General features: G+C 45.2%; 1 protein-coding gene across 1 annotated transcript; it reads left to right on the top strand.

Annotated features, from left to right (window-relative positions):
* The first annotated feature begins 5874 nt into the window (after window positions 1-5874).
* Window positions 5875-7095, top strand: LOC123166067 (putative cyclin-dependent kinase F-2). The gene has a single exon (XM_044583832.1). The coding sequence runs from the start codon at window positions 6080-6082 to the stop codon at window positions 7031-7033; it is 954 nt and encodes a 317-aa protein (XP_044439767.1). The 5' UTR covers window positions 5875-6079; the 3' UTR covers window positions 7034-7095.
* The last annotated feature ends 8935 nt before the right edge of the window (window positions 7096-16030 follow it).

Raw genomic sequence — 16030 nt, 5'->3', positions numbered from 1 at the left:
GCCCCGACGACCGTGCCTCGCCGCCCGGTGCCGCTCGACGCCCTCGTCCACGACGACGCCATCGCTAGCCCTCGCCGGACGCCTCCTCGTCCCCGCCACCACGCCAGCGCCCCTCGCCGAGGCCACCTCACCGCCGGACCCCGCCGCCCGTCTTCGTCCTCTGCCTCGGCCGCGCCTCCTCGCCGGACTCCTCCGTCCTTGCGCCGCTGTCCTCGCCCAAGACATGGCGGGATCTCGCGCCTCCCCGACGCCCCCACGACGCCGCCCCGTGCTGGGCTTCCTCCTCGGGCCGCCGCACGCCGCCACCGACTCCGGCCACCCCGAGCCTCCCTCGAGCTTGCTGCCATGCCCTACGGCTCCACTGTGAGCTCCGCCGCGAAATCCCTCTCCCCCTTGCTCGATTCCACTGCCTAGCCCTCATCCCGTTGAGCACCGAGCTTCGGCCGCCGCCATGGGCGACGAGCACCACGCTCCCGAACCCCCCTCTGCTTGTACGCGCTCCCGCGCGCTGGCCGCGCCCAGCGCCTCACCCCGCTGAGGCCTCTCCGCCGCGCCCTGGCGCCGCACCGCCGTGGCCTCACCGCTGTCGCCTCCGGCGACCGGCTTCGCCGTGCCCTCCTGTCGCCGGTGCCCCTCTGGTGGCCACGGGCCTGCGTGCCCGCACCCGCGCCCAAAACCACTATGGCCCCCTGGGGCCTATGACACATGGGCCCCGCCCCTAAAACATTTAAAAAAAGGAAAAGGAATTAAATAAATAAATAATTAATAAAAATAATTAATAAAAATAAATAAATAAATAATAAAAATAATTCATAAAAATAAATAATAATAATAATAAATTAATAAAAATGTAATTAATAAAATTATTAATTAGTTAATTAATTAATTAAGTTAATTAATCCTATTTAAATTAATTAAACAGTAATTATTTAGCTAGACCCTAATTAAACTAAACAGAGAATTGCAGGTGGGTCCCACTGGACCCACATGTCAGTTTGACTTAGTCAACCCCAGTTGACTACTGATGTCAGCATGACATCATGCTGATGTCATAAATCCATTTTCGAATTAATTTAAATAATTAATAAAATTCCAGAAATTAATAAAATCTTTAGAAAATCATATCTTTTAATCCGTAACTCGGATTAAAATATTTTCAACATGAAAGTTGCTCAGAACGACGAGACGAATCCGGATACGCAGTCCGTTCATCCACCACACCTCCCTAACCTATCAAACTCGCAACTTTCCCCCTCCGGTCCGTCTGTCCGAAAACGCAAAACAGCGGGAATACTTTCCCGGATGTTCCCCCCCTTCGCCGGGACCACCTACTGTCGCGTTAGGACACACCTAGTACCGCTCGTTGTCATGTCACGCATCGTCATGCTTATGTTTGCATTGTATTTACTGTTTCTTCCCCCTCTTCTCTCCGGTAGACTACGAGACCGACGCTGCTGCTGACCAGTTCGACTACAGAGTTGACGACCCCTCCTTCTTGCCAGAGCAACCAGGCAAGCCCTCCCCTTGATCACCAGATATCCCCTACTCTACTCTCTACCGCTTGCATTAGAATAGTGTAGCATGTTACTGCTTTTCGTTAATCCTATTCTGTTGCATAGCCTGTCATTGTTGCTACAGCTGTTTCCCTTACCTGCTATCCTACTGCTTAGTATAGGATGCTAGTGTTCCATCAGTGGCCCTACACTCTTGTCCGTCTGCCATGCTATACTACTGGGCCGTGATCACTTCGGGAGGTGATCACGGGTATATACTATATACATTATATACATGACACATGTGGTAACTAAAGTCGGGTCGGCTCGAGGAGTACCCGCAAGTGATTCTGATGAGGGGGCTGAAAGGACAGGTGGCTCCACCCCGGTAGAGGTGGGCCTGGGTTCCTGACGGCCCCCGACTGTTACTTTGTGGCGGAGCGACAGGGCAGGTTGAGACCGCCTAGGTGAGAGGTGGGCCTGGCCCTGGTCGGCGTTCGCGGTTACTTAACACGCTTAACGAGATCTTGGTATTTGATCTGAGTCTGGCCATTTGGTCTATACGTACTAGCCATCTACGCGGGAGTAGTTATGGGTATCCCGGCATCGTGGTATCAGCCGAAGCCTTCGTGACGTCAGCGACTGAGTGGCGCGCGCCGTGTTGGACCGCTTTGACGTAACCGCCGTGATCGTGTGGGTTGCTAGGTCTGCTCACGGCCGCGTTCGCAACGTGCAGGTGTGCATAGGGCGATGGGCCCAGACCCCTGCGCGCTTAGGATTAGACCGGCGTGCTGACCGCTCTGTTGTGCTTAGGTGGGGCTGCGACGCGTTGATCTTACGAGGCCGGGCATGACCCAGAAAAGTGTGTCCGGCCAAATGGGATCGACCGTGTTGGGTTATGTGGTGCACCCCTGCAGGGAAGTTTATCTATTCGAATAGTCGTGTCCCTCGGTAAAAGGATGACCCGGAGTTGTACCTTGACCTTATGACAACTAGAACTGGATACTTAATAAAACACACCCTTCCAAGTGCCAGATATAACCCGGTGATCGCTCTCTAACAGGGCGACGAGGAGGGGATCACCGGGTAGGATTATGCTATGCGATGCTACATGGAGGACTTCAATCTACTCTCTTCTACATGCTGCAAGATGGAGATGGCCAGAAGCGTAGTCTTCGACAGGATTAGCTATCCCCCTCTTATTATGGCATTCTGCAGTTCAGTCCACTGATATGCCCCTTTACACATATACACATGCATATGTAGTGTAGCTCCTTGCTTGCGAGTACTTTGGATGAGTACTCACGGTTGCTTTTCTCCCTCCTTTCCCCTTTCTATACCTGATTGTCGCAACTAGATGCTGGAGTCCAGGAGCTAGAGATCCCGAGGATGATGCTACATGGAGTTCGGCTTCGAGGAGTAGTTAGGAGGTCCCAGGCAGGAGGCCTTGCCTTCTCGATCGTTGCTACTTTTGTGCTAGCCTTCTTAAGGCAAACTTGTTTAACTTATGTCTGTACTCAGATATTGTTGCTTCCGCTGACTCGTCTATGATCGAGCAATTGTATTCGAGCCCTCGAGGCCCCTGGCTTGTATTATGATGCTTGTATGACTTATTTATGTTGTAGAGTTGTGTTGTGATATCTTCCCGTGAGTCCCTGATCTTGATCGTACACATTTGCGTGCATGATTAGTGTACGGTCAAATCGGGGGCGTCACAGGGGGCTACTGGGCTTCGCGTTTCTCAATTAAAAGCCATTAAAGGGGTACGTCGATCCCCTAATCTAGTGTTCCCACCCGACCAATGGCTCGGTGGCTATTGCATTGACGACTCAATGCAGGGAAATTCAAAGTGTAAAGTATTTTCCGAGGAGGTTACGATCCTCAGGTTGGTCAGCCGCACCCAACCTAAGTCTCGGGGACTATGCACACCACATTTTGTTCCTAAGTATGTTGTCGAGCAAGGACTTGATCCTCATGCCAAATTAGCGAATCGACCTGAGTCTCAGGGGCTACTGGGATCAGCGGTTTTATGTTATCCTTCGGGTGCATCTCGGATTTTAGGCCGATACGCACCTTGAGGCTACTGGTTATACATCTCGGCAGCAAATAAATTGTAACGGTCAGAAATAAAATTTACAAAAATCAGCCCAATGCCGAGGTGGTGCACCACCTTGGAAGCAGTCTGGCATAAAGCTCGGATGCGAGTGGCTGGTTCCCTAAAGGAATTTTCCGACATTAAGCTCAGCTGAACTTATTCAAAAACTTTCAAGACCGAGGTAACTGAAAGCCAAGATCACGAAGTTCTCCATCTGACTTCAGATGGCTTAGAATGGCCTAGGTGGTCAAAAGTTTCATGGGAATAGTAGTGATTCTCTTCACAAAATTCTGAATGACAGTCATGAAGTGAAGAATTTCATGAATTTGACGTTGAACCCGTTTGTGATTATGGTCAACCTTCTGGTGCAGACTAATAAGTAGCTCTCGGTCAGACATGACCTTCAGTTGGAGATGCTTCAGGTGAAGTTTGTGCACCTGCAATCTGCGAAGTGTTTTCATCACCAGTAGATTGCGATGTAGGCTGACAAAGTTGACCATCAAGTGGACGACTACTTTCAGCAATCAAAGACTTGCCCTTGCCAGGAATTGAAGCAATTGTAATGTGAAGAACTTTAACTGGCAACAAAAGCTGAGGTGATTTTGACGATCAGCCTCATAGTGAATATTTGACCTGGTTCTAATGAATATTTGAATTATGCAAACATTTAAGATGTCACAAACATTGTGCTTGAAACATGTGAACATTATTTTAATGCATATATTTTATGAATGTCATCAACATTTTTAAAAGTTGCGTCAACATTTACTTAAAATTGCATAAACATTTTTTAAACAATGCATAAACAATCACATACAATTTTTACATGATAGAATATTTCAAAATATAAATAAAAGTCTAAAGAAAGGAAAAAAGAAATGAAATCAAAATAAACGAACAATTGAATGGAAGCGAATGGACAAGTTCCATTTCTTGGGCCAACCCATTTATTATAGCGTTGTAGGCGAGCTAGATTTGCACCTCGCAGTATGAGGCACATAGTCACGCCCCTTACACGGGCAAGAAACAAACTAACCAACCGTCTGGTGGAGAACCCACCAATGCTAATAGCCTTTTTAAAGGCGTTTAGGCCACTTTTGGATGGGCTTTGTATGTATAGATCGCTCAAGTGCGCGGACACCAAAAGAACCAGCAATGCTATGCCAAATCCTGGGATTAGAGTGATTTTGGATGGAATGGCTAGGATTTGTATCCCAATCACCTGGCATAAGCGCCACGTTGGAGATGACCTAACTCGCCTCTAGTGAGCGCCTGCTCACTTCGTCGACATGAGAGGTGTTTGGCCAAGCCCATGAAGAACGCCACATCGTTACCGCCTACAGGTACATGCTATGCAATGCAAATTTTGCTTGTCTTTCCTCTTTCTTTTTTCATTCACCCTTTTTGTATATATTTCCAAAATGTTCTACAAACTATATATTTGTAAAATATTTTACTGTTTTTACAATGTAATAAAAAAATGTTCATCTAGTACTAAAAAAATGGTCATCATGTACTAAGAAATATTTTATCGTGTGTTAAAAATGTTCACGCGTGCATTCAAAGAATATACATCACATATTTAGAAAATGTTCTTAGTGTAAATTAAAAATATTTATCATGTATTAATTTTATTCATCATGTATTATTAAAATGTTTGTATAACTAAAAGAAGTGTCCACTCATTGAAAAATCTTTATTTAATTTTAAGAAGTGTTCATGCCTTTATAATAAACTTTCATGAATTATAAAAGGTGTTCACACATTTAAATAATATTCATATATTTTTATATAGAAAAGGGAAAAATAAGTGTTCATGTACATTATAGAAATATTCATGTAGTTTTTAAGGAGTGTTCACACAGTTAAAATAATTCTTGAATTTTTAAGAAGTGTTTCAGCATTTTCTTTAAAACATGTATTATTTTTTTACAATAGCAAATTTTAAAATAAATAAAAGGTAACAAAAAAGAGAGAGAAAACACAAAAATAAAAAATAAAAATAAATGATGAATGGCCTGATGGATCGCAAGGGAAAACCCGTATTAGTAGGCTTAGCGGGTGACGAACCGATTTCAAAGTGAACCGATTTTTTGAATTTTTAAGAATTGTTTGAACATTTAAAAAAATCTTGTATTTGTTACAATCAAATAATAAATAAAAGGGAACCAAAAACAAAGAGAAAACTTGAAAAAAAAAGTGGCGTACGAGTTGGCTTGCGGGTGACGAAGCGATTTCAAAGTGAGCTGTCCCTTTGACTGCGAGCGTCACCCGCGTAAACGCGACGCGTACGCAATCTGTCTGAATCCCGCGCTAATTCGGAGACGCGCGCTGCCAGTGCCAGCCCATAAAACAGCCTCGATCCTCATCCTCCTCAATCCTCATCCTCGATCCTTCCTCTCATCCACCTCGATCTCCTCTGCTCCCGACGCACACGAATCCCGCCCCTCTTGCTCTGATCTGCTCTCGGCGCGCGTTCTAAGCCCGGGTCATGTCGACGGCCATCCGCAAGCGCCCGGCGGAGGGACAAGAACTGCGCGTCCATGGCGGCAAGAAGCCCCGATACGCGTTTGGAAGCATCTCCGACTACAAGAAGCTTGAGGTGCTTGGAGAAGGCACCTACGGCGAGGTGTTCAAGGCGCGTGACCGCCGCACCGGCAAGAAAGTCGCCGTGAAGTGGGTCCGCGGCAACGGGGCCGGCAGGCACGGCCCGCCCGACATCCGCGCGATCACGCGCGAGGCCGGCTGCCTCGCGGCGTGCCGGGGTCACGAGTTGATTATCGAGATCTTGGATGTGGCGACGGACGCCAAGACAGGGGATGTGTTCCTCGTCATGGAGCTCGTCGCCGACGGCCGCACCCTGCGCGAGTCACTCTGGAGGCCTGTATCCGAGGAGGGGACCCGCGTGATGATGGAGCAGCTCCTGGACGCGGCCAGGAAGATACATGGAGCCGGCGTCATCCATCGGGACTTTAAGCCGGAGAACGTCATGGTCGGCTTCTTCGGCGGGCTCAAGGTTGGTGACTTTGGGTCGGCGATGCGGGCGAAGCCGGACGGAGTGCCCTATGAGGAGTGCTGCGTCGGCACCCTGATTTACACCTCGCCGGAGCAGCTGGAAGGCAACCGGTACTACGGCCAGGCCGTGGACATGTGGGCGCTTGGGTGCATCATGGCGGAGATGTTGACCGGCGGGACCCTCTTCGTGGCGGAGACAGAGGAGGAGCTGCTCGCCGAGATGTACAAGCTGCGAGACCATATCACTTCTACGGGGAAGCTGGATTTGGAGTTCTTGGAGGAGCTTTCAGAAGCCGGGCGTGAGGTCCTGACCGGCCTGCTTGCCTTCAACCCCGACGAGAGGTTGACGGCGGCGGAAGCGCTCGAGCACCGGTGGTTCAGCAAGCCCAAGGCAGCAGAGCACCCTGGCTTTGTGTCGCTGATGAGTTAATTAGCTTGATGTAGCATCTGATAGATGCAGTGCCACTGATTAATTATTTCATTGCAGTGCCACTGACACTGAGTTAGCTTAATTACTGTGTTATTATGTACTGTAATTAGTTGCACGGCCCAAACTTAGTTTATGGGTTCCTCGCCATGTAATCCTCTAAGCAATCAATGATTCAGTTACTGTAGCATGTAAATTACATGATGGAGCTAAAAGCCAAGTTTGAACAAATAATGTCTGAATCTGCTAAAGGCAGGTTCCTGAATCTGGTTGAGCTTTCTATGAACGGTCTGAATCTGCTAATCTAGCTGAAAATTTTGATGTTGATGCATGGACTAAATAGATGTGAAGTCCAACGAAGAAAAACAAATGCTGACCCAAGAAGGATATTCCACTAGCAAGCTGAATTTCATCAGTTCGGAGCAACACACATGAAATCTGCACAACAATAAACAGGCGATCATGCTTTTTTTTAGCAAAATCTAGTTTTTCTTATAACCAATAAAAACTTAATATTTGTTGTGAACTGTAAACAGTTTGATCTGTTGCTAGATAATCTGCATAACACTTTCAGCATCTAGATTTTTTGAAGCCCAACCCGTAGAACACGGTATATTTCATTAATATAAATAAAGGATTACAGTATGTACAAGAGGAAAAAGAATATTAAAAACTCTATCCAATTCCAGTTTTTGAATCATTGCTATACAAAGAATTAACTCCTTGAAATCATCATCCTAGATGTGATTCTTTCCATGCTCTGTGTGGCTCCAAGAACTTTCCATTGATTTTGTGTTCCAACAAGATCAAATCCTATTTGAGCAAGTATTTCCTGGAATTAACACGTTGTGCTTCTCTTCTGGTAATCTTACCATTTCTTTGTCCCCGAATGGTCCAGCACCCTAAGATGATTATGTCCATGTCAAAGTGTTTGGGGAGCTTCTCATGTGCTAGTACTACCTCATCAAAGAAGGAAATTCGTCTATGTTTGCTGGGTATAATGCTCCCCCAACAATCCTGAGAGAAGGGGACCCCGCATAATAGTTGCATGTAGGGCTGCAAAAAAGCTCGAGGCTCGTGAGCCGCTCGAGATCGACTCGTTTTTTGACTCGGCTCGAGATCGACTCAAAAAGAAACAAGCTGAGTTTGAACACTGTATGTAGCTCGACTGAAAAACGAGCCGATCTTGAGCCAATGTTGGCTCGCTCGATTTTAGCTCGATAGAATATCATTATGTTAAATGATCATGCCATATATTAAATGGAAATAAGATAGTTACCATATATGTTGTCCATAATTTTTCTCCATTTTATTTACCAACCAACGTGGAAACTTAACTGAGTGCAGAGAAGACTTAGGCCTAATTATGGCACGTGGTCGACTATGTGTTCAATATCATATATTTTTGGCAAAGGTTCCGAGCATATTCACTTTAATTTTTTTGTTTTTCATCCATAGATTTATATTATTTTTTTCATCTCATTTAGCTCGAAACTAGCTCGAGATCGACTCGAGATCGTTACAAGCTGAGTACGAGTCATGTTCTACAGATCGATCATGAGCTTCACTCAATTTGAGCTCGCTCGAATTCTCATATGAGTTGAGCTGAGCCAACTCCAACTCGCTCGACCTCGACTCGTTTGCAGCCCTAGTTGCATGCTAGTTTATTCAGTCTTTCATTACATAAAACACACTCATTACAGTCAAGGAGCATATTCTTTCGTTTGAGAGGATTTCTAGTGTTGATTCTATCATGAAGTTAAACCCAGAAGAACATTTTTGTCTCTAAGCCTATTAGCACCCCTCCAAACCCATGAGAAAAAGGAAATGAGCTTCAGTTTGGAAGCAAATGTTTTTTTTATTGCCTCAATTTTCAAAATATGGCGTACATGGGGATTTGATCCCTAAACCCGATAGCCAGCTAGGATACCTCGCTTTCGTGACAACATACAGTTTTTTTTAAATCTTTCTTATGTGTCAACTTGCAACACTAAAAAGAGGTCTTTTTTTTTCTTTTTGTTCTCTTCGGCCGATTTTTACTCAGTTTTATTTTCTGTTTTCTTTTTCTATGTTTACTTTTTTTTAATGCGTGATTTTTTTTTCAATTTTCACGGCTTTTTCAAATCCATGAACTTTCATTCATGTTTTTTTGCTAACCTTCTAGTGAATCTTTTTCAGATTTTATCACTTTTTTATCAAATCAGTGAACTTTTTTCAGTTTTTTGCAACTTTTTAGTGAATTACTTTTTCAGAATCTGTGAAATTTTTATAAAAAAAATCGATGAACATTTTTCAAAGCCATTAAATTTTTTCCCAATATAGATCAATTTTTTTCAGATCCAAGATTCTTTTTTCAAAATACATGAACTTTTCTTCTTGAGCGAACCAGCCTTTTCTCAATATTTCATTTCTTTTTTCCATTCGTTTTCTATTTCTTTTTTATTTTTTGTTTTCATTTATTTTTTCTTCTCTAGAAAATGCTTCGCTTATATTATTTTTTCAAAAATAAAAATATTCACATTCAATAAAATTTTACAGAAATTTCAACAAAAAAATGTTCATGTCTTTTAAAATTGCTCAGAATGTCACAAAACACAAACATAGAAAGTGCGAACAATATTTTGAACATGAACATTTTTTGAATGTTTCAAACAGTTTTCATAAAACACTAACAAATTTTGAATTTAGGACAAATCAGAAAAATACGAAAACAATATGAAACCAATTGTTTTTTAATTTCTCACAACATTGCTTTCATTTGTGCAGAAGTTTCGAATTTCTCGTTGGTTAGTGTTATATTTGAAGATGAAAAATAAGGTAATTGGACTCAGTAAGGAAGTTGGACTGTTGGTTATGGTGGTTGTACTAAGCAAATAGGTGATGGGTTTGAATCTTGTGAGCGCATTATTTCTTGAAGGTTTACCGAAGTGAAAAAAAGTACAAAATGGGTTGTCCCAGGGCAGAGAGAGTGTGTGCCATACACATGCCGCGTGTAAAACAATGTACTTTTAAAAAGACCATCCTACCCTTTGTTACGAAGGGGTATGGGCAGATCTGGTCCATCGGTGTCCGAAGAAGTGTTGCATGATATCATGATGGTTGGTGAATTGTTCAAATGATTGGACGGAAACTGGAGTTTGAAAGTACTAGATGGGACGGCGCACTCCCCTGTGCCCGGCTATAGCCGGGTTCTCCACATGCGAGCTTAGGTAAGCTTGGGTCACCAAATCTTGGTGATGGGATGTGATGTCCACATTTGTGTATCCTATCTATTTTTCTTTCTTTTTTTCTGGGAGGTGGCTAATGTGAGTCGCACACCGGTACGTGTGGGTATATGAGTCGCACATACGAAGAAGGCAAACTGCAAAAAGGAAGGCATGTGTCCGAGGACAAAATTCCCATGAACCAAGCACCAATCTTTGTTCTCTAGACCAAAACAATCTTTGCAGAAATACACCCAGCTGCAAGATAGCAAGAGTAACAAAAGGCAGCTCCTAGAAGCTGTACAAATGGTTTATGATGTATGAGAAAATAGGCCTATGTACAAGAAGCTCAAGCTCAACGAGAAGAAGGCCATGCTCAAAGTGGGGAAGGTTGAGATCGCAGCCGCTTCGGAGGATGTGAAGATGTTGACCTGGAAGATGAAGGATTTAGATGACGATGCAAGGCTGATCGTGCAAGCCGTTTGTTTCAAGATGTTGAAGCGGCAGAAGGAAGAGTTGAAGGCGGCGAAGAAGTAGGTGGCCGAGAGGACGGAGAAGGAGGCAGATGTGGCAACGACTGATTGAGCGTGAAGGTTTGGATTGCATGTCTGACAGGGCAGAAAATCTTTTTTTTGCACGGACTACCGAACTGATATTCTTTTATGATCGAGCATGTAAACCTATGCATGTGTGCCTCTTTTTGGTTGTGATTCGGCGTAAATTGACTGTACTGGCGGGCATTTAGGGGATATCGTTGGATGGCCGAGTCTCGCATCCGTATCCGCGCGCGGACGGATGCGGTGTCTGGTTTGGGGTCATCATTGGAGATGCCCTAACGACCCAAGAGGAAGCAGGTGGATCGTTGTTGTCGGCCTTGTTTGTCGAAGTAGGTCTTGATGTAGTGTCGTTGACTTCACTTCATCAGTCTCGCGTGATGAATGAATCTGTCACCAACTGAAGGATGTGGCAGCGCTTGAATTTCTTCGGTGGAGAGAATGACCAGTCCTAGTCCAACTGAAATCCAAGATCACAAAGTTCTTCATCTGACTTCAGATGACTTAGAATGGCCCAGGTGGCGGTCAAAAGTGTCATAGGAATAGTAGTGATTTTCTTCACAAAATTCTGAACGACAGTCATGAAAGTGAAGAATTTCATGAATTTGACACTGAACCCATTTGTGATAATGGTCAACCTTCTGGTGCAAACTAATAAGTAGCTCTCGGTCAGACATGACTCGAGGAGATTCAGCTGGAGATGCTTTCGGTGGAGTTTGTGCTTCTGCAGTCTGCGAAGTGTTTTCATCACCAGTAGATTGCGATGCAGACTGACAAAGTTGATCATCAAGCGGACTACTACCTTCAGCAATCAAAGACTTGCCCTTGCCAGGAAAATTGAAGCAATTGTAATGTGAAGAACTTCAATTGACGATAGAAGCTGAGGTGATTTTGACGATCAGCCTCATAGTGAATATTTGACCTGGTTCTGATGAATATTTGAATTATGCAAACATTTTTAAGATGTCACAAACATTGTAATTGAAACGTGTGAACATTATTTTAATGCATATATTTTATGAATGTCATCAACATTTTTAAAAGTTGCGTCAACTTTTTCTTAAAACTGCATAAACATTTTTTAAACAATGCATAAACAATTCACATACAATTTTTATATGTTAGGATATTTCAAAATATAAATAAAAGTATAAAAAGGAAAAAAGAAATGAAATCAAAATAAACAAACGATCGAACGGAAGCAAACGGACAAGTTGTATTTCTTGGGCCGGCCCATTTATTATAGCGTTATAGGCAAGCTGGATTTGCAGCTCGCAATATGAGGCACATAGTCATGCCCCTTACATGGGCAGGAAACATGCGAGCCAACAGTCTGGTGGAGAACCCACCATTGCTAATAGCCTTTTTAGAGGCGTTTATGCCACTCCCGGATGGGCTTTGTATGTATAGATCGCTCAAGTGCCTGGACAACAAAAGATCCAGGAACGCTACGCCAAGTCCTGGGATTAGAGTGATTTTGGGTGGAATAGCTAGGACTTTTATCCCAAGCACCTAGCATAAGCGCCACGTTGGAGATGGCCTAACTCGCTTCTAGTGAGCGTCTTGCTCACTTCGTCGACATGAGAGGTGTTGGGCCAAGCACATGAAGAATGCATTGTCGTTACCGCCTACAGGTACATGCTATGCTATGTGTATTTTGCTGTTTCTTTCCTTTCTATTTTTTCATTCACACTTTTTGTATATATTTTTGAAATGTTCTACAAACTATATATTTTTAAAGTATTTTACTTTTTTACAATGTATTAAAATTTTTTCATATAGTACTAAAAAATGGTCAGCATGTACTAAGAAAATATTCATCATGTATTTCAGGAAAAAATGTTTTATTGTGTTTTAAAAGTGTTCACGCGTGCATTCAAAAAATATTCATCAAGTATTTAAAAAAAAATCATAGTGTAAATTGAAAATATTTATCATGTATTGATTTTATGCATCATGTATTTAAAAAATGTTTGTATAACTAAAAAAAGTGTCCACGCATTAAAAAAATCTTTATGTAAATTTAGAAAGTGTTCATGCCTTTATAATAAATTTTCATGTATTATAAAAGGTGTTCACACATTTTAATAATATTCATATATTTTCAAATAGAGAAGGGAAAAAAGAAGTGTCTACACATTTAAAAAACCTTGATTTGATGGAAGTAAGTGTTCATGTATATTATAGAAATATTCATGTAATTTTTAACAAGTGTTCACTCAGTTAAAATAATTCTTGAATTTTTAAGAAGTGTTTCAACATTTTCTTTAAATCATGTATTTTTTGTTACAATAGAGTTTAAAATAAATAAAAGGTAACAAAAAGAGAGAGAATGTGTGAAAATAAAAAATAAAAATTAATGATGAATGGCCTGATGGATCGGAAAGGAAAACCCGTATTAGTAGGCTTGCGGGTGACAAACCGATTTTTTTTTTCGAGAGTACGCCAATGGCGTACCATATTTTCATAGAAGAGAGAAAGTTATGTACAAGAGCCTAGATGATGCGAACATCTACGCTGGCACACCCACTCCGAAGAAAAATGAAAGGTCACTCTCTCACGAAAGGATCTAAACCACCAACACCAAAACCAGCCGCTCTCCAATCCTTGATATCATCTAGCACTTGGTAGACTAGTTGTTGCGCCGTCTTTTGCTGGTGCGTTCTGTTGAAGGGCCTAGCATTCTTTTGCTTCCAGATAGACTAAGCAGTACCAATGGCAAAGGAGTCAAAACCACGCCTAAGTTTCCCAGAGAAGTTTGTCCTTTGGGAGAGCCACCAGTCGATGAACGTTCCAGAGACTACGGAGAGTGAGATGTTGATCTGCAACTTGTCGAAACACCCATGCCACACTTCCCTAGCATAGGGGCAGTGAGCCAGAATGTGATCCACATTGTCCTCCTCCTGGAGGCAAGAAAAACATGGCGGCGCCTCATCTTGTAGCCCGTGCCGCGCACGCCAGTCTGATGTCCAAAGACGGGATTTGGCAGCCAACCATGCAAAAAATTTGCACTTAAGTGGTGCCCAACTCCTCCAAATGCACTTGTCCATAGGCGATATGAGAAGACCAGCACATAATCTCTTGTAGACTGATTTAGCAGTGTAGGATCCAGATGGGTCAGCCGGCCAAAGGAACATGTCCTGCACGCTCACGTCCCGCGGGACCGTGGGGATTGCTTGACAAAGATTGGCCACTTGGATGTGCGCCATGAAGGAAAGGTCGCCAATGACATCCTGTGTCCAAGCATTATCAGTTAGAGCTTGTTCCACCGTCCTGATATTCTTGGCACGGGTGCTGACGAGGGCCACCACCAAGGGCACGATCTCTCCGATAGTAAACCCATGCACCCATCTGTCCTTTCAGAAAAGTACTCTCGCGCCACTGCCCACTAGAATTTTTAAAATATTGTCAAAAACCAGTTTCGCCTCCTTGTCCTCTATCATCTTGATGCCCTGCCATGGCCTCGACTGGTCCATCCGGCGAAGCCACTCCCATTGGACCCGAAGTGCTAACGCTTACAGCTGCAGATTCTTGACCCCCAAACCTCCATAACACGTTGGTCTACATATGGTGTCCCAGGCAACGAGACATTGTCCGTCTTTAACCTTTTCCTTGCCGGCCTAGAAGAAGGACTGCATAGACTTGTCAATTTCCTCCATGACCCATGTCGGGGCATCAAGGACCAATAGCTGATGAATCGGCCGAGCGGAGATCACTGACTTCACTAGGATCTGCCGGCCCGGGCATTGTATCATGCCACGTTTTCAGGCCGATATGATGTTTCGGACTTGATCCAGAAAGGGTTGCCAGTCAGCCCTAGACATTTGTTTGATAGCGAGATGAATCCCAAGGTAGCGACATGGGAAGCTACCCAATTCGCAATTCAGTATATCCATCACTCTGTGCTGATCTGCCTCGTCACCTCTGATCAGGATGGCCTCAGATTTTCTGTAGTTGATCCTCAAGCCTGATGCTTCTCCAAAGGTCGTCAACACTTCTCTTACTGCAATCAGATCCTGTGTGGAGGGCCTGATAATGTCGGAGTAAATGGCCACGGGTAGCTTAACCGACTACCCCTGGTTCTTCAGAAAAATTATCAGGCCTTCGGGCCTCCAAGCACTCCAAGCATTGGGCCGCCTTCCCTGGCCGGCTACCTCTGAAGCCGACTCCCGGAAGGCGACCCAGCCTCAACAACCCCTCCCCAGGACGACTGCGGGGTGGCCGACTCCAAGAAGCCGGCCAAGAAGGACGCCGACTCCAAGAAGCCGGCCGAGACCACAACCACCAAAGCTACACCCACATAACGGTGACAAGACGGGGTGTGGCCATAGTGCGGCCCACTACCCCCGAGGCCCGAGGCAGGCATGGCCACAGGAGGCCGTACGGGATGACCGTCTCCTGTTCGGCTCGGCACTGTAGCCATGCCAGCCTCGACGTCATCCACGACCGACTCCTGTACGGCCCGCGGGCGGCGGGCCCCTTCCGCCAGAGAGAGGCGCGGAGGCGGCCCGGCCTCCCCCAGTCGGCCAAGGGCGTAGCTGGCCCCCAGAAGCCGGCTACCCCCTTCCTCGAAGCAGGAGCCCCATTAAGGAGACAAGACGAGGTAAGGCTACAGTGAGAGCCCCCGAGGCGGCCCACTACCTCGACGAAGCCCTCGTCATCAGAGGCGAGGCTACGGTAAGCAGCCGCCGACAAGACCCTGGGCGGTGGGGCCGGCCTGTCGACCGAGAAGCCGGCAGCCGGCGGGACCCACCAGCCGGCGGAGAAGCCGGCGAGTGTAGACACTGACGGATGGGACCAGAGCCCAGCCGGATTACAATTGTACCCCCGGAGGGTAGGCCTATATAAACCCCCCGGAGCACCCATGCAAAGGGTTGGCTTCTAAGCATAGCACACACACATCATAGATAGAGAGAAGCAAGAGCTAGCCTTGTTCTTCTTCTCCCTTGACCCCAAAAGTTCTAGGAGCGATTGTAGCTACCCATTCTCGATCTAGTGATCATGCAGAGACCCCGCAGAGCAGGACTAGGGGTGTTATCTCCTCGGAGAGCCCCGAACCTGGGTAAGATCCCCCGGCGTGCATGTCTTCGCCTCATCCCGTTTCCAGGCACCAGCGACGTCTTATTGGCTCCCACAATGATAAGCCATCCATTGGCATATGTCGCACCAACCACCCGACATTTGGCGCCCACCGTGGGGCCAGGTGCACCGTCGTCCGGAGACCTGTTCTGGACGGGAACCCT

This window comes from Triticum aestivum, chromosome 1D (genome assembly GCF_018294505.1).
Source record: "Triticum aestivum cultivar Chinese Spring chromosome 1D, IWGSC CS RefSeq v2.1, whole genome shotgun sequence".
Classification (NCBI taxonomy): domain Eukaryota; kingdom Viridiplantae; phylum Streptophyta; class Magnoliopsida; order Poales; family Poaceae; genus Triticum; species Triticum aestivum.
This window is presented reverse-complemented; position numbering and strand designations above follow the sequence as displayed.

Bases quoted from the DNA above. Each gene is read 5' to 3' on its own strand.
- LOC123166067 (XM_044583832.1), top strand. From the start codon at position 6,080: ATGTCGACGGCCATCCGCAAGCGCCCGGCGGAGGGACAAGAACTGCGC.